Here is a 19,236-nt window from a genome sequence, read left to right as displayed (position 1 = left end):
AAGCCATTCTAAATGATATGTATTCCTTTTTTTAAGTACACCCTTATATGGCATACAGACAGTGAAAAACACAAACATCCATACAACATTCAAGGGGTAAATATAAACATACTCTTAAACAGTAGGCACATGGTCTGGTTTCCTTTCAGAATTTAGATTTCCTGTGTGCCCTGTCCAAAACTGATTCTAGTATTCCTCCTTTTAACAATCAACCAGAATGTAAGTATTGATTTGAAAGATTGTCTTAACCACTTCGAAAATGGCACTCACTTACACAACTTACAGGGCTGTTTCAAACACGTTTCAAAACAATTGAAGCAACATGTTAAGGACAATGCTACAAAACATTTGAAACAAGTAATGTACAAAATAACCAAAATGTTATGGTTAAACACACACTTAAGGTCTGAAGAAAGGGGAAAACATTAAAGACATGGCTGCCATACAAATTGACCTTGAATACATACCAGAAATTTTGGATGAACTTTTTGGCAGATACAGTGCAAGACATATTGGCTAGATTGTTCAGGCTGAGACCAGCAAGGCTGTCAGAAACAACGGTGGGTAAATACCTTTGTTGCCCTTTCTTTGGTATGCACAGACATATTTAACATGTTGAATCTTCCCCCAAATGTAACTTTGATTTGATTAAGAGAACAACTAGCTGACTTGACAGTAAAAGTTTTGTTTTTGTTTTTGGCCTGGACAATGCAACTACCTGCACAGTGACACATTCACATGCAATATTTACAAAGAAACTAACAAGATATTTGCATTTTCTACACTGCACAACGGCAAAGGATGAAAATATCTACATCGGACATGGCTGTGAACATTTAAGTTGTGTGTTAGTTAGGTGTTAATTTCAAGCTAAATGTTTTTGTGATGATTTTTTCAAATTCAGATAGGCCATGTCAAACTAATTGAGGGCACAGCCCCTTCTTTATTGATGCAGTGTACCAACAGCATCGGGGATGTCCCATTTTCCCTTAGTGAAATCTATATAGGGGCTTGGCTGGCCCCTCAGCTGTGGACACACTTTGGGTTTGGAGGTGGACAGTAGACAAAATTAGATAAAGAAAAAGCAGATGCAAATGTATTATGTTACATAATGTGTGCGATGAAGACTTACATTTGACCCTACACCTCAGCCATTATAACCCATTGGTGTCTTTTGGTGTGTCAGGATGTGAGTAAACATTAAGATCCTAGCCGGTTCCATTTCTGTGGATGACATGCAGATCTATGATTGTGAAGGCTCAAGTGAGCCGTATTCCCAGGACCTGCTCCAATTCTTGTCTTCTTTGCTGCACCTTAGCAAACATGAAAAAAGGTGATCAGCCTCTCTACAGGTGAACTATGGTGTACTCACCATGTGCGTCCTCTAATATAATAATACTTTATTTATAAAGCACATTTCATACAACTGAAGTTCAAGGTGCTTTACATAAAATTAATAAAAATAATTTAAAAAGTATTAAACCCTTCTGAACACAAGCCGCAGTCTTTGCGGTATCTCGAGCCACACTCTTTGTGGTTTCCCAATGTAAATATAACTCAGCAAAAACACAGGCCGTAGTCTTTGCAGGAATCCAAAACACATAAGCCGCAGTCTTTGCGGTATCTCGAACCACAGTCTTTGTGGTTTCCCAATATAAATACAAATGTAACTCAACAAAATACAAGCGGCAGTCTTTGCGGGAATCCAAAACACACAAGCCACAGTCTTTGCGGTATCTCGAGCCACAGTCTTTGTGGTTTCCCAATATAAATACAAATGTAACTGACTTCCGGTGACCTCTAATAGGTCTGCATCTGATGATCGCAGTGTTCTAGCTGGTGTGTAGTTAATAAGAGAGTTAGCAATGTAGCTAGGTCCTTGTCCGTTTAGAGCTTTGTGTGTGAGGGAAATTATCTTAAAGTCAATTCTGAAGGTAACAGGGAGCCAGTGTAAAGTAGCTCCTTTTAGTTTGGTTAATAATCTAGCTGCAGAGTTTTGAATGAGCTGTATTCTTTCAGTGGTTTTCTTGGGAAGACCAGTGAAAAGTGCGTTACAGTAGTCCAGCCGGCTGGATATAAAAGCATGAATTAACTTCTCTGCATTCTTTTGGTTTATGAATGGTCGTACTTTTGCTATATCCGAGGTGAAAGAAAGCTGTTTTGGTCACTTTATGAATGTGAGAGTTGAAATTAAAATCTAGTCCAGGATTACACCAACACTTATCACCTCTGGTTTAAGCCAGGGGGTAAAACCTCCTAGATTATTAGTTAGCATCTCTCTTTTGGATTTGGGAACACATAGTAGGACTTCAGTTTTGTCTTCATTTAATTTAAGAAAGTTAAGATTTAAGATTTGCAGACAAGCTGTTGGTAATGGAATTTATGACTGTTGCATCGTTGGGTTAAGAAGATATATATAGTTGTGTGTATAGCTATGGAAATCTATATTATGTTATCTGATTATGTCGCTGAGTGGTAACATATAAAGAGAAAAAAGTAATGGACCTAAGCAGCTTCCTTGAGCAACCCCGTAGCAGTTCTAATGTTTCTTAGACCTATGTCTCCTAAACAAACATAAAACCTCCTTCCTCTTATATATGATTTCATCCAGTTTAATACACTATCCGTGAAACCAATAAGCTTTTCCAGTCTATTGATTAGCATGTCGTGATCAATGGTATCAAATGCTGCATTAAGATCTAACAGGATAAGGATAGAGACTTTATTTGCATCAGAGTTTGGTCTGAGGTCGCTAATTATTTTGGTGAGAGCAGTTTCAGTACTGTGATATTTCCTGAAAACTGAGAGACTTCCAATGTGTAATGTTCTTCAAGAAAATAATTTAATTGGACTAATACTATCTTTTCCAATACTTAACTAATAAATAGAAGGTTTGATATTGGTCTGTAATTTGCAAGTATACTGTTATCTACTGTTAATAGGGGCTTTTCAACAGCTGTTTTTAAGGCATCTGGCAAAACGCCAGTTTTAAGGGACGTGTTTATAATCTCTAGCACCGGACCTGAAACACCATCAAACACCCGCACCCACATTTTCTGTAATGTTGGAAAAATATTATTTCCTTGCTAGACGGATGGTTTTGTTCAAGGTGGTTAGTGCATCTTTATAGATATTGTAGTGGATAGTCTATAATATGGTGTATTTTATCTTCCTGCAGCCAAATTCGCAAGCGGCTCGCGGAAAGATTTGACTAGCTGCTGAAACGATCGCTGCAGAGCGCGAGCCAATCGCAAGCCGATCACGGCGCCTTGCAGCGTTTCACAGCCTGTTTTGCCGGTCCAATTTGATAACATGGGCGCCAAAAGGAAAAGGGCTGCACTTCAAATTGGACCGACCAAACAGGCTGCGTAACGCTACAGGGCGCCGCGATCGGCTCGCGCTCTGCAGCGATCGTTTCGGCAGCTGGTCTAATCTTTCCGCGAGCCGCTTGCGAATTCGGCTGCAGGATAATAAAATACACAATAGATCCAAACTTTATTGCCAAACAACAATGTTGGTGGTATTCTTTTGACATATGTAGCTCAGTCCAGTAAGGAGGGGGGAGGATAGGGATAGGAAAAAAAATTACATCCAAAAAGTCCAGGGGCCTCATGTATAAACGTTGCGTATGCACAAAAAGCTTGCGTACGCTGGATTTCACGCACACGGTGGGATATATAAAAATTTGTGTGTGGGCCGTCACGAAAACTTTTGAGCAGACGTGAGAATGTGCGGGCCGTCTACAAAGTCTCGTCTGGCTATGTAACGTGGCGAATTCTAACTGAAAAGTGCTGAAACTCACCAAATATTATCAAAAAAAGTTTCCACTACAGTTACTGTCATACGTCTATGACAATGACTATTCAAAAAACACATTGATCATTAATGTGGATGATCACATCAAAATGTCAAAACCCAAAACTTTTCTCCACCTTCTCCACCCTTCTTATCCCCCCTCCCCCACCCTGACAGCAGACGACTTCTCCTCCTTTGAGAAAAAAGTTGCTGACATTAGCAGTCGGTTCCCTGAACCCACTTTTCCTACCCACTCACCCTCTATGACTGACCCAACTAAATGTCTAAACTCTTTCTCTCCCGTCAGAGGCAGATCTCTGACCTCATTCTCTCTAATCGCCCCACCTCCTGTCCCCTTGATCCAGTCCCCTCCTCTCTCTTTCAAACCATCTCTCCCTCCATCATGAATTTTCTTCTCCATGTCCTTAACTCTTCTCTTACTTCCGGCACTTTCCCCTCTGCCTTCAAACAGGCCAGAGTTAGTCCTCTACACAAAAAAAACCCTCCCCTAACCGAGCCGTCCTCTAGAACTACAGACCAGTATCACTGCTACCCTTCTTTTCTAAAACAATTGAATGCGCTGTATCTAACTAACAGTTAAACTTTCTCTCTCAGAACAACCTGCTTGACTCCAACCAATCGGGCTTCAAGACTGGCCACTTCACAGAAACCGCCCTCCTGTCAGTCACCACTGCCCTCCAGTGTGCCAGAGCGGCTTTGAGGTCATCCGTCATCATTCTGCTGGACCTTTCTGCAGCATTTGATATGGTTAACCATCAAATCCTGCTCGCCAGACTCTCTCAGATGGGCATCACTGGCACTGCACTTCGGTGGATCTCATCCTACCTGTCGGGAAGATCCTACCAAGTCTCCTGGGGAGGCAAAGTGTCAGGCCCCCGCCAGCTTTCCACTGGTGTTCCACAGGCAGGGCTCGAAATTGGCACCCGCCAAGCGCCAATGGAGTGTACACTTTTGGGCTGGCGACTAAATTGTGTCCGATGCTCCGCCATTTGGCGAGTGAAATTGCAGCGTACAGCTCCCTACTTCCGCGCCCGTCATGGTTAAAAAACGCCAATACGAACAGTTGTGCGTGCATCTAGTTGGCAGAAAATCGGGAAGATAGCCTTTATAACAGCTAGAAAATGACACGGTTAATACAAATAGTTAGATTTGAAAAGACAAAAAAGGTCGAGGATGACAGCATTTAAGTTAAGGAGCGAGTTCTGAATATTACCGACGCTTCCACCAGAGTGAGTTGTTTTTTCAAAACGGAAGCTAGCTAGCTTTAGTTAGCTTCTGTTACCTAGCAACCTAGCATAATACTCGTAGCAATGCTACTACCTGCTAGTGTTACTTGTTAAGCTCCTAATTGTACATTTTGAAGCCATACTAAAGCGTTTGTCATATAGTTTTTGTCTATCGGAAAATAGTCGGTTGGAATGTTCAGAATCACAGAGTACCGTGTGACGGTACTCTGTGGGGCCCGCTTTCGAACGATCACATTTGTGTGACGCTACTAATTAACAGGTTAAGAGAGAAAGAATTCCCCATTTATCTGTCACATCAGAATTTTGATTTGGGTCACGAAAGTTGAAATTTAAGTGAGTGCGTCGCCAGATAGACCGCATTACTAGGCGGCAGCCATGTCTCTTTCTTGGTCGCGTCATGTCACAAAGTTCATAATTTTACAGTTTGGTCAATTCTACAACAAAAATTTTACACCACAAAAGTCAAGCAGGCCATTTCAAGCCAATTATGCTTTTAGCCAGCTGGTGATGCAAAGACCAAACCTCATGAACAAGGACAACCCATCTCACATTGAGCAAGAGGAGTAGTAGGCCCCTGGAACCACCTGAATTAATACATTATTTCAAAAAGTAAACTTGGTTGATTTTGTTTAATCCATTCTGAGAGTGATTTACAATGATATTAAAATCGTAGGTAAAGGTTGTTTATATCAAACAATTTCAGATTACGTCTGAAATGCCAGGTTTAATTTTGGCCAATAAAAAATATAATTGGCTGGTAATTTTATTCGTCTACCAGACATTTTGGCTGGTAAGCCAAAAAGTTAATTTCAAGCCCTGCCCACAGGGCTCCGTCCTTGGACCCCTCCTCTTCTCCCTGTACACCACTTTGCTTGGACCAATCATCACCTCCCATGGCTTTTCCTACCACTGCTATGCTGAGGACACGCAGCTGTAACCTGTCGTTCCCCCCGACTGATCTGGGGATCTCAGCTAGGATCGAGGCCTGCCTAACAGACATCTCCGCCTGGATGACCAAGCACTACCTCCAGCTGAACCTAGCCAAAACAGAACTCCTCATCATCCCGGCCAAACCGTCAATCTCCCACAATCTCTCAATCACCCTGGGATCAGCAACGGTGACCCCTTCATCTTCTGCCAGGAACCTTGGGGTGACCATGGATGAAGAACTTTACCTCACAGCCCACATTGCTGAGGTCTCCCGGTCGTGTAGATTCTCCCTCTACAACAGTCGTTCTCAAAGTGTGGTCCGCGGACCACTGGTGGCCCGCCAGTGCCCCCTAGTGGTCCGCGACGGCCACAAGTAAATTATTGCGACATTTCTAACATACAACTCAGAATGAAGAGAACAGAGTCAGTAATAATCCAATCTATTAAAGATTATTATACGGCTCTTCAGAATGTTCATTGATAACTGCATTAATTTGGTAGCACCTTGCAGGGAAATAACATGGAAGATTTGACCGTCAATTTTAATGTTTATGGAGAGTACAAGACATTTGAGCGCTGGTGTCAGGCCCAGTTTTCAGAAAAGAAACGGAAACGTTACGTTGATTTGAAGTCATCAAGTAATGGGTTGCTACGCAACACCTGAACATTCTATTTGTTTGAACCCAAAAAAAAATCTTAGTGGAAATCATAATTAGCGGAATACATTATCCCTTACATAGCCTAATATATGAACAAGGTCATGGATCAGTGGCTTAAGACAGGGACAATGAAAAGGACATTAAATGAGAAAGAGAAAGATAGGGAGAAGGTGCAACGCCGAGATTCAGCCGCAGTGGCGATCGTGGAGCCCTTGGATGCTATTAGGCCTAGTGCTAGTTTGCCTCAGCCTGAACATGAAAACTCCACTGCTAAAGTGAAACAAAATACCATAAGGAGGACATACAATTTAGATTTTTTGGGGACTGGGCACGAAGAGGATCCTAAACCACATTGTGTTTTGTGGTATGAATCGTTAGCAAATGAATGCATGAAACCTGCTAAGCTCCAGCGGTATTTTGAGAATAAGCACAAGGAGTACATGGGGAAACCTATAGGATTTTTTGAGAGAAAACGGGATAAACTGAAGAAACAGATGAAGAAGGAGCCCTCACAGTTTTTATTTGCCGGGGAAAATGCGTTGACTACAGAGGCTTCATACGACATATCCTTGATGATGGCAAAACTGGGTAAATCTCATTCGCTTGGTGAAAAATTAGTTAAACCAGCTGCGAAGCACATAGCTGAGCTTTTGTTAGGAGGAAAAAAAGCAGGTGATATAGTTCACAAAATACCACCGTCTAATGACACAGTCCAGCGGCGAATAGAATCGATGGCTCAAAACGTTGAAGATCAGCTGTTAACACGCATACGCCAAAGCCAGTTTTTTTCTCTACAACTGGCCGAGTCCACCGACATCGGGAATGAAGCAAATCTGCTCTCTTATGTAAGGTACATATATGCAGGAGAAGTGCATGATGATTTTCTTTTTTGTCGTTCCCTCCCGACGAACACAACAGGAGAAGCTATTTTTGACTCACTCAACAATTTCATTACACAGAATGACCTGGACTGGACAAGATGCGTTGGCATTTGTACAGACGGTGCAACTGCGATGACTGGGAAACATAGAGACTAACAGCGCGAGTACGCGCAGTAGCACCATTGGCCACGGCAACACATTGTTGCATTCACAGAGAACAGCTGGCTCTCTAGAGCAGTGGTCACCAACCTTTTTAGGCCAAAGATCACCGACCTTTGCCTTGGTGACCCGAAGATCTACCTATTGAGGCGTTGAGAGACAGAACAGACTCCAGACTGAACTTACAACTTAACTTTATATTTGGCCTTATTGTAATTGAATGAAATCAAACACTTTGTGAACAATATGAACAAGAAAAAACACTTTTGCAATGAGCAGGCTGGATATGAACGGTTTTATTTATAAACTGAAGTTACAACACAACACTGACAAATTTCTCATGTGACAAGTCAGTGTGATGGCTGTGACTGAACACTGTCTGTGAGTGCCTTGTAGTTTGGCTCATAAGCAGAGACAGCCAGTCTGAGGCAGTCTGTGAGGTGTCTGTCAGTAAGCCGGCTCCTGTACTTGGATTTGGTGATTTTCATCTGTGAAAATGCCATTTCACAGAGGTAGGTCGATCCAAAGTAGGCACTCACTTTTAGTGCACATGCACTGAGGAGAGGAAACTTCTCTCGGCTGACAAGTCCCCAAAAGTCACTGTCCCTTGACCTGGCTTTCAGCTCAATGTCATTTTGCAAATCAAGCATCTCCATGTCCACTCCACTTGGCAAAGCAAATGCTTTCTCGAATTGGTCTGCAACCTCCTCTGTATTAATAGGCAGGAATGGGTTTGAAAGAAATGCAGCAATATCCTTCATGATTTCTAACTCACCAAAACGTCGACTGAACTCCGCTGCCAGTTTGTCCAGGTGCACACAGTACTGCTCAGGGTGAAAGTCAGAAGAGTCTTTGATGGACTGTGACATTTTTTCCAGGTTTGTAAAGTGTGTCAGCGTCCCTTTCCTCAGATTCGTGGTCCAGACACAGAGTTTGGCCTTGAACGCATTCACTGCGCTGATCATGTGGAGGAGGTGCCGGTCTTTTCCCTGGAGTTCGTGGTTGAGCGAGTTCAGTTTTCCGGTTAGGTCCGTCAGAAACCCCAGGTCCAGTAGCCACGCATCCGTTGAAAGTTCCTCGTGCTCCTCGTTCCTTTTCGACAGAAACGTCTTAATCTCAGGCAGCAAGTCAACAAATCGCTGCAGCACTTTTCCGCGACTCAACCACCTGACATCAGCATGCAGAAGCAGGTCTCCATACGCCGAATCGAGCTCATCCAATAACGCCTTGAATAAGCGATGCTGAAGCGCTTTTGCTCGAATCGAGTTTACCACTTTGACCACCAGTGACATGACATGAGAAAAGTCCACAACTTTCCCAGCCAAGGCTTGCTGATGAATCACACAGTGATACTTCATGAAGTCGGGGAAATCCGGATCATTACGGCACAGTGCTATAAAACCAGCGTGCACACCGCACATTGCCGGTGCCCCATCGGTAGTGATTGCCACCAGTTTCTGAATGGGGATGTTCTTTTCACGGACATAGCTTTTAAAAACGTTGTAAATATCCTCACCTCTCGTTCTCTCTTTTAATTGGAGAAGAGTGAGGAAGTCCTCCTTTGTTGTAAAGTCCTGGAAAGCCATTCTGACAAATACAACAAGCTGAGCCGTGTCCATTACATCCAGCGATTCATCAAACTGCAGTGAAAAATATTCACAGAGTGACAAGTCCTCCAACACCTGTTGACCAACGTTATCCGACAGTAACTCGATCCTTCGTGTCACTGTTGTAGGACCAAGAGGCACAGCACGGAATGCAGCTTTTATGTCCTCTTTGTTTTTGAAGGTGCTGCAAACAGTCTCTGCGGTGACGGTCAATAGTTCCTTAAACAAATCCCCATCTGTAAAAGGTCTCTTGTGTTTAGCCAAAATGTGGCTAATACGAAATGACGCCTCAGTTGCAGCCTTACTTTGAGACGTAGGTTGTGAGAAAAGCGACTGTTGAGCCTTCAACTCCACTTTCAGCTCCTGAACTTTTTTGGCGCGGATTGCGCTCTTTGGTGGATAGCAGTCTTTGAATTTCGGATGGTTAGTGTTGTGGTGCCGCTCCAAATTCCCTCGCTTAGACAGTGCCTGTGGCTGGTGGCACAACATACACACACTCTTGTCTTTTACCAAGGTAAAGATGAATTCCTCCTCCCATTCATGATGGAAACTGTAGTTTTTCGCCCTCTTTCGTGGTGCCTCTGCCATGCTTGCTAACACTATGTGGACAACACGGCCGGGTAAATAAACAAACCAACGGCAACCACGCCCACAGGTATCCTGGGATAGCAGGTCTCTCAAAGGTCGTCTTCGGGAAAAAACGCCCATTTATTCTGTCGGTGAATTGCTTTGCAACACGCACAGGCCAATATGCAAATCCAGGTACAAGAGAACGCGCGTTCAGTTTAAGAATCCTCCGCGTTCATGAATTAGTCGGAGATCAGTATTTCTGAAATTATTTTGGAGATCGACAGGGAAAGTCTCCGAGATCGACACGTCGATCGCGATCGACAGGTTGGCGACCTCTGCTCTAGAGGATTCCCCCGTGTCTCAAGGCAGTACTGGACCAGTCTGTGAAATTGTTTAACACCATCAAAGCCAAAGCTCTGAACTCACGTCTTTTTAAAGTGTTGTGTGAAAAAATGGGAAGCGAACATAAAAAACTTATTTTTTATACTGAAGTTCGCTGGCTGTCACGTGGGAAAGTCCTCACCTGTTTATTTGAACTGCGCGACGAGGTGATGTTATTCCTCCATCCTAGTGATGAAGTGTATGACCAAGTGCACGATTTCCAGTGGCTGGCAAAGTTGGCTTACCTGGCTGAAGTTTTCAGCACTCTCAATGCTTTGAACTTAGCACTGCAAGGAAAAACTGTTGCAGTCTTCAATGTCCAGGAAAAAGTCAACATCTTCAAAATCTGCACACTTCAAGATGGAATTGTGGTGTGGCCATCTCGAAGGCCAGGAATATAACAGTTTTCCGACACTCGCAGATTTTCTTCTTACCACCGAAGAGCAGCTGGATGGCGACACTGTTGCAGCCTTCAAGGAACATCTGCAAGGCTTTCACTTGCAGTTGGGAAGATATTTCCCAGAGTTAGATGCAGGCTATGAGGGATCAGAAGTCCATTCGGAGACAAAGAACACATCAAACATGTCTGCTCCATGCGTCCACCCAGAGAGGCTGACAGCCTTGTGGAAATCACATCAGATGGGACTCTGAAGGCGACTTTCAGAGAGAAATATTTGACAGACTTTTGGGTCCATGTCCAACTTGAGCATCCTGAGCTGGCTGGCTCAGCTCTTAAATTGTTGATGCCGTTTCCAACCACCTACAACTGTGAAGCTGGATTTTCCACAATTGTTGGTCTGAAAACAAAGCAACGCAACCAGATCAACGTGGAGTCAAATATGAGACTGAAACTCTTCAGTCTGGAGCCAGACATCACTCGGCTCATGTCTCAGCAGAAGCAGTGCCATTCTTCCCACTAAGTCAGAGGATGATGGGTGAGTAAGCTGTGCTATATAAAACTTTTTATGATTGTGGGGGACATGGAGTGGTGATGTTCTAAATGGCTTTTAACCTTTGTGTGTTTGTTCCCGCAGTGAATGACGGTGACCGAGCGGCGACAGACCAAGCAGCCGAAAGGGTTGAGAGTCGGAGACGCGGTGCGGCAATCTGGACTTTATTATTATTTGGGACTTGGGAATACCGGCACGACTGGTGGGGGTGTGCTGAGGTTGGATTTAAGTTATTTCTAGTAACTTTATTTTATTATTAAATACACTGTAATAAAAGGGTGGATCCCAAACTGCAACCTGTGTGTTGACTTCCCTCAGTGCCCTATATTTTTTTTTCAATATATCTATATACCTTAAGCGCAGTTGTGGTCAACTAGAAACTCGTCATATCTATAACTAGCCTACCGGTATGTAAAAAAGGAGTGCCCACCCACGAAAATCATGTGTCGCTAACAATTGTATGGCGCCAAGTCGGCATGTTGTTCCAGGGATATACTATTTAGTTAGATGGTCCGCAAGTTTTTTTTTTTATTGGCTAAGTTGTCCTTGGTCTGAAAAAGTTTGAGAAACACTGCTCTACAACATCCGGAAGATCAGGAGATACCTGTCTGAGCATTCCACCCAGCTGCTAGTCCAAGCACTTGTCCTCTCAAAGTTGGACTACTGCAACTCGCTGCTTGCCTGTCTCCCAGCATGTGCAACCCGCCCTCTCCAGAGGATTCAGAACGCAGCAGCCTGTCTGGTCTTCAATCTACCCAGATGCTCCCATGTTACCCAGCTCCTCATCTCCCTCCTCTGGCTTCCCATCACGGCCCGTATCAGATTCAAGACTCTGGTATTGACCTTCCGAGCGGTGAACCGGACTGCACCCAAGTACATCAAGTCTCTCCTCCAGCCTTACATACATTTACATTTACATTTACATTTAGTCATTTAGCAGACGCTCTTATCCAGAGCGACTTACAGTAAGTACAGGGACATTCCCCCCGAGGCAAGTAGGGTGAAGTGCCTTGCCCAAGGACACAACTTCATTTTTTTGGCACGGCGGGGAATCGATCCAGCAACCTCCTGATTACTAGCCCGACTCCCTCACCGCTCAGCCATCTGACTCCCTTACACCCCCAACTGCCACCTACGGTCTTCTTCTGACAACCGTCTGGTGGTCCCACTGCTCAAGAGCACCCGGTCCCAACACATCTTCTCCTGTCTGGCCCCCCAATGGTGGAATCAACTCCCTAACTCCATCAGGGACACTGACTATCTCCCCACCTTCAAAAAAAGGCTCAAGACGCACTTGTTCCGGGAGTACAACGGCACTTAGGAATGATTGGCTGGACCTGATATTAGTTTCCTCCAGGATCACAATGACTCTTATTGAGAGAACCAACTCTTGTTGGTTTGTCGTAACTATCTTAAAATTATTGTACTCGCTGTGAAATATATTATTGTTGCTTGGTTTTTCCACAGGTACACGCAATTTTGAGGTTCTTGCTGTTTAATTGTAACTCGTCTACATGCTCTACATGCTCTTATTGTTCTTCCCTCTGGGACTTATTTGGTTTGACAATGTTGCTTCATGTTTGGCTACCCGCAATGTTTGGGGCTATCTCGTTGTTATGATCAGTGACTTGTGCACTTTTGTAAAACTCTCTCTTGGAAGTTGCTTTGGATAAAAGCGTCTGCTAAATGTATAAATGTAAACAATCAAGCAGAAGAGACACTGAAACCCATAGGCTACATCACAAACCAACTGAGACATTTTGGAAGATTGACAACGAAAGTTAATAGTGAGTGTACTAAGTGTAGTAGGCTATGACCCACAGCACGTAGCCTATTTTATCGGGCTGGGAATTGATAACAAATTATAATAATAATAATAATCGCACAATATGGTGTGATTAATCGCATTTTTCCCAAGCTCATTATCATCATGTACAACACTGAATTAAATCAATTAACACAATTGAGTATATATATATATATTTTTTTTTACATTTCGTGAACTGTAAAGACAGGGAACTACAGTATAGTCATTCCCATCAAATATGTGCAGCAACTTTATAAACAACAAAGTGTTTAAATGCACGTTGAATATTTAAAGTTTAAATCCTGTAGGTTATCAAAAATACTGGACAGGGCTCTACGCTAACTGTTTTTTGCGAGAGCACATGTGCCCCCAGGTGAAAAACTTTAATGTAGGGGCACAGTCAGTTTCTGTTTTTAAAAAGTTTAAACATTGAGGGAGTCAGGGGACTGAGAGGGTAGAGCATCAGGCTAGTGTTCTGAAGGTTGCCAGTTCGATTCCCGGCCGGTGCACATGACGTTGTGTCCTTGGGCAAGGCACTTCACCCTACTTGCCTCGGGGAGAATGTCCCTGTACTTACTGTAAGTCGCTCTGGATAAGAGCGTCTGCTAAATGACTAAATGTAAATGTAAACATTGCATCATTATTAGACTATTGAATGAATTACACAAAATGTACCGGAAACTGGATTGGTTACTTATTTATTCATTACATGTTCATTTATTACTTTTTTCTATTCATTGTAACATTGTTTCAAACTGATTGATCTTTTTCCAGCTAACAGCCAGCTTTCAGCACATTTAGAGGCATCAAACATTTCCAGGGAGGGGGCCTCTGTACTGATCTGAATGAGGTCCTCTTTGGTGGATGGGTTCAAACTACTCATTAATGGGAAATGTAGTTTTTATGTTGTATTCGCACCGGTGTTCATGTAGGGTCGCAAATGTGGTCTTGTTTTTCAGCATGGCTTGCGGTAGGACAGAACGGGGGTCAGTTGGGGGGTTAATTTTGTTGACGGAAGCATCGTTTAAATTTATATTGTTAAACTTGTGTTTATTTTGGTATGTGTTGTGTTGGATGTTAGTTTGCTTAGTTCTATTGTTCACACTGAGTGTGATGGTTAGCAAGTTAGATCGCTAGCCAGGCTGTTACAGCGCAGGACAGATGCAAAAGGCTATCGAATGGACGCAGCCTACGAGGTTTATCCAAGTCATGATTATTAATAGGCCACAGAATATCCCCTCGGTGGTCACTCTTGAAGGAAGTGAAATAGAGGTTGTTGACTCTTATAAATATCTGGGTATTTTGATTGATGACTCCCTCACTTTTCAGCCACATGTGCAGTACCTAGTAAAAAGGTTTAGATTAAAACTGGATTTTTTTGGGTGGAAATAAACTGTGCTTTTTATTTATTGTAAAAAAGCGATTAGTTGCTGCTCCTTTTTTTCCTTGCGTTGGACTATGGTGAACTTTTATATTTGCATGCCTCTGATAACTGTCTTCGTATGGTGGACACAGCTTACCATGCTTCACTGCGATTCATTACAAATTGTAAAGCTCTTACTCACCACTGTGAGTTATACTCTCGGGTAGGATGGGCTGCTTTGGCCACCCGTAGGCTCTGTCATTGGTACACCTTCATTTATAAGGCAATACTTGGTCTGCTCCCAAAATACCTGTGTTTTCATTTTGCATAAAAAGTGCCAGAAAATACTCTTGTGTTCTCAGGACTTTGTTATGCTTGCTGTCCCAAATGCCAGAACGGAAATGGGAAAAAGGGCTTTTATGTATTGTGCACCCTTATCATGGTATGTGTTGCAGAATGATTTAAAACTTAGAGAACTGATACCACTTTTAAATCTAAAATGAAAGAAATGGAGGCAGGTTCCCCAAAATATCAATGTTTTGACATCAACCAGGTTATGTAATTGACTCAAACTGTTTTTTTAATTATTATATATATTTTTTTACTTGTCTCACTCTGTTTTTCTGTCTGTAACTGTGTTCTTATGTTGCTGCCTGTCTTGGCCAGGTTTCCCCTGAAAAACAGATTTTTAATCTCAATGGGACCTTCCCGGTTAAATAAAGGTAAAAAAAGAGAAATTAAAAATTAAAAAAGGAGGAATGAACATTTCCGGTTGCAAATAATAATGGTTTGAGATGCAAAAAAGGTATTGCGTTAATAGTGCTAAATGTATTTTGAATGTATTAAACAATTCAAATTAATTGCTCAGATTAACGCGTTACCTTTTCCAGCCCAACCATTTTACAAAGACTAGCCTACGGAAAAAAAGACAAATGTTGCCACATTACGTTGGGATGCTTTTGCAATGGCTGTTGGAGCAACAAGTTGCCTAAATAAAGCCTATACAATGTTTATGATAGCTTTCAATGCGAAAAAGGAAATCTCAGAGGAGGTGAAAGGCTTGGTGACCGGCGCAGAGAAATGCGCGTCTAGCGCGAACAGCCTAGCACCATTCGTAGCCAATTGTGGCGCTTCGTGGCGCTTCACAGCCAGTGTGTCCCAGGCATAATGCTACAACTTGCTCACTGCTATCACAGCTGTTTGAAATGTGTGGCACGATTTGTTTAACATTTCAACCGACTTGAATTGTCACAAATCGAATATCAATCAGTTCAGAGTGCATTGCTACATCCCTATTCAAAACCCTTCTGTACACCTAACTCAATCTGCTAAACTTAACCTTTGCATTTTAGAACGTTTTAAAGACGCATTCCCTCCTACTGATTGCCTATGTATAAGCAAAAATAGCTAAAAGCATGTTTTCAACTTGTCATAATAGGGTATCATGTGTATATGATATAAATCAAAAAACAAATCTAGGCCGTGATCATGCGGTAACATTTGATAAATTATTAACAAGCCACCAAACCAAGACTTGGATAAGTACTGTTGAATGGTGGTTGGCCATGGCAAGGCTGCATTGTTTTGAAATTATTGATTTGAGGTACCAACTCACACAAAAGCAAAATAGGTGGATTTGCACATTATAAAACAATGAGATGTTGAAAGGTGAAGGTCTGAATACTTTATGTTCATGGCTAAATGTTCTTCTAGAAGCAAACCTTTGCGCTAACGTATCTGCCCACAGCCTCAGGAACCCACGGGGCGTGGTAAAATTCTGTCCGCCTCTCCTCCTCTGGGTTCCCTGCAACATCCATCATCAGCTGGAAAACAAACACAAATATGACAATATGTAGTTTAAAACCAGACCACATGATGTCATGCAATCGCAGTAGGGCCTACATTTGTAAAGAGGACTTAACAAATCCTACTTAACGGGCAACCATTAAGTTATTTTAGTTGTATTCATTCAATCTAACATTGGTGTGCTCTCGTACAGTACATAAAAATGAATACTGAATATCGCTAAAAAAAATGGGACAACATGGTTAAGGCGGCAGGCATGTGTTGCTTAGGCGGCCGCCTTAACTGAAAAGTGCTGCGGGAAACCCTGGCAGTTTGTCAACACTACGAATGTAGCTCTAAAACAGGGGCACTCATTGGACATAAGCTCATTCTCAAAAGTCCCAACTGGAAAATTGCTATTTTCACAGCCCTGTAGAGGAGATCTTTGTGAACAGATTGGCATCAAACTCATTTTCACCGAGGGCCACATCAGCATTATGGTTGCCCTCAAAGGGCCAGTTGTAACTACGATGTAACAATGTTTACAATGTAAAAACATTGTTTTTAGCTGTAACTTTTGTGAACATATTCTGCTGCGATTGCAGTCTGGCTTTTAATTCTAGGACAATCTGATGTTTTTCTTGGAAGATAAATTTGGCATATTTATCTCTGTGTTTGGTGTCAAAATGCTGACGGAGATTGTACTCTTTAACGACCGACATTTCCTCATAACACAAAATACATACCGTTTATTCTCCTTGAAGAACAAAAATGTAAGCTATTCCCAGGCGCGGATTAATGCACAGGCTTGCCTACGCTGAAGCCTAGGGGCCCCACGAGTGCAGGGGGCCCCGGATTGGCCGTATTGTTTTTTTATATTTTAAATGTACTTCAGCGGGAACAAAATAAAGACCCTAATTGGCCCATACGAAATTTTGTCTTTTTTAATAATCAAGTGATTGGGTAGATGTGACTTGGGTCACATCTGTCCAATCAGCTGCTGCTGGTCAAATCATGTCAATCATATTCTTTACTCACTGCTTTTGCTAGATGGCATAGTGGCAGAATGACCGAAAAAGTATTAAAGGGGTGATTGACTGGGTTTTTGGGGTATTTCACACTGTTCCTTGAGGTCTCTGAATAGGGTATGGAACATTGGTTGGTTTGAAAATTAGGGATAATCCGATCTGATCGGAGCCGATCCATATCGGCCGATATTCCCATTATCGGTTTTGATCGGCGTTCTCAAAACGGTCGATCAAACATGGCCGATCAGATGACATCAAATCTGCGAGAACTACTATCAACAACGTTTCAATAAAACGTTAGGGATAGATAGGCATTTTAGGTTTCCAATGGTAAGAAATGATTCTTTAACCTTTAGATGTGTGAGTTCTAAATATTTCCTACGCTTCCACCAGAGTGAGTTTTTTTTCCAAAACGGAAGCTATCTAGCTTTAGTTAGCTTCCGTTACCTAGCAACCTAGCATAATACTCGTAGCAATGCTACTACCTGCTAGTGTTACTTGTTAGCCTCCTAATTATAAATTTTGAAGCCATACTATAGCGTTTGTAATATAGTTTTTGTCTATCGGAAAATAGTCGGTTGGAATTTTCTGAATCTCACATTACTCTGTGAGACCCGCATTAGAACGAAAACAGTCACGGACAGCCACTGCTTTTTGGAAGGCCAATAAAGACCGCTTTCCTGCTCTCGCACAAGCAGCACAAGTCTTCCTCTCCGCAACTTGTACAAGTGTAGATAGTGAGCGACTTTTCAGCACAGCAGGACGTATTTACATTTACATTTATGCATTTAGCAGACACTTTTATCCAAAGCAACTTCCAAGAGAGAGCTTTACAAAAGAGCATAGGTCACTGATCATAACAACGAGGTAGTCCCAAACATTGCAAGCAGCCAAAACATGAAGCATACATTGTGAAAAAACTAAACAAGTGCCAAAAGGGAAGACCCATAAGAGCATGCAGTTATACAAGTTACAAATTAAAACAACATGAACCACAAAAAAGTGCAGGACTGTATCTGTAGAAGAACAATCAACAGTAAAATATTTCACAGCGAGTACAAGACTTAACTTCGTTATAACTAACCTACAAGAGCAACAAGTCACTCAATAAGAGTCATTGTGATCCTGGAGGAAACTAACATCAGGTCCAGCCAAGCTTTCCTAAGTGCCGTTGTACTCCCGGAACAAGTGCGTCTTGAGCCTTTTCTTGAAGGTGGGGAGACAGTCAGTGTCCCTGATGGAGGTGGGGAGCTGGTTCCACCATTGGGGGGCCAGGCAGGAGAAGAGCTTGTGTTGGGACCTGGCAGTCTTGAGCGGTGGGACCACCAGGCGGTTGTCTGAAGAAGACCGTAGGTGATGGGTAGGGGTGTAAGGTTGCAGGAGAGACTTGATGTAGTTGGGTGCAGTCCCGTTCACTGCTCGGAAGGTCAGTACCAGGGTCTTGAATCTGATACGGGCGTTGATGGGTAGCCAGTGGAGAGAGATGAGGAGCGGGGTAACATGGGAGCATCTGGGTAGATTGTAGACCAGGCGGGCCGCTGCGTTCTGAATCCTCTGAAGAGGGCGGGTTGCACATGCTGGGAGACCAGCGAGCAGCGAGTTGCAGTTGTCCAACTTGGAAAGGACCAGTGCTTGGACTAGCAGCTGGGTGGAGTGCTCAGACAGGTATCTCCTGATCTTCCGGATGTTGTTGTAGTGGGTGAATCTCCAAGACCGGGTGACTGCGGCAATGTGGGCCGTGAGGGAGAGCTCGTCATCCATGGTAACCCCAAGGTTCCTGGCAGAGGATGAAGGGGTCACCGTCGCAGATCCCAGGGTGATTGACAGATTGTGGGAGATGGAGGGTTTAGCCGGGATGATGAGAAGTTCTGTTTTGGCGAGGTTCAGCTGGAGGTGGTGCTCGGCCATCCAGGCGGAGATGTCTGAGAGGCAGGCCTCAAGAAGAAAAAGGGTATTCTGTAAATATTTATATAAATATTTTACATGTTGGTCAACTAGGAAAAGACTATCAGTAAAAACAGTAAAAGTAACAGTAAAAACTAAAATAATCATT

At 42.9% G+C, this 19,236-nt stretch overlaps 1 protein-coding gene across 3 annotated transcripts in view; it reads right to left on the bottom strand.

Moving 5' to 3' along the window:
- Positions 1 to 643: 643 nt before the first annotated feature.
- Positions 644 to 19,236, bottom strand: part of smarcd2 (SWI/SNF related, matrix associated, actin dependent regulator of chromatin, subfamily d, member 2) — an 80,531-nt gene continuing 61,938 nt past the window's right edge. For all 3 annotated transcript variants that reach the window (XM_047031620.1, XM_047031621.1, XM_047031622.1), the window contains 2 exons: positions 16,092 to 16,193; positions 644 to 1,313 (listed from right to left, as the gene is read on the bottom strand). In XM_047031620.1, coding sequence (XP_046887576.1) covers positions 1,260 to 1,313; positions 16,092 to 16,193 — 156 coding nt within the window. In that variant the 3' untranslated portion in view covers positions 644 to 1,259. The remainder of the gene's footprint in view (positions 1,314 to 16,091; positions 16,194 to 19,236) is intronic.

This window comes from Hypomesus transpacificus, chromosome 13 (assembly GCF_021917145.1).
Source record: "Hypomesus transpacificus isolate Combined female chromosome 13, fHypTra1, whole genome shotgun sequence".
NCBI classification, from domain to species: Eukaryota; Metazoa; Chordata; class Actinopteri; order Osmeriformes; family Osmeridae; genus Hypomesus; species Hypomesus transpacificus.
The sequence above is the reverse complement of the archived record's forward strand: the minus strand, read 5'-3'. Positions and strand labels throughout refer to the sequence as shown.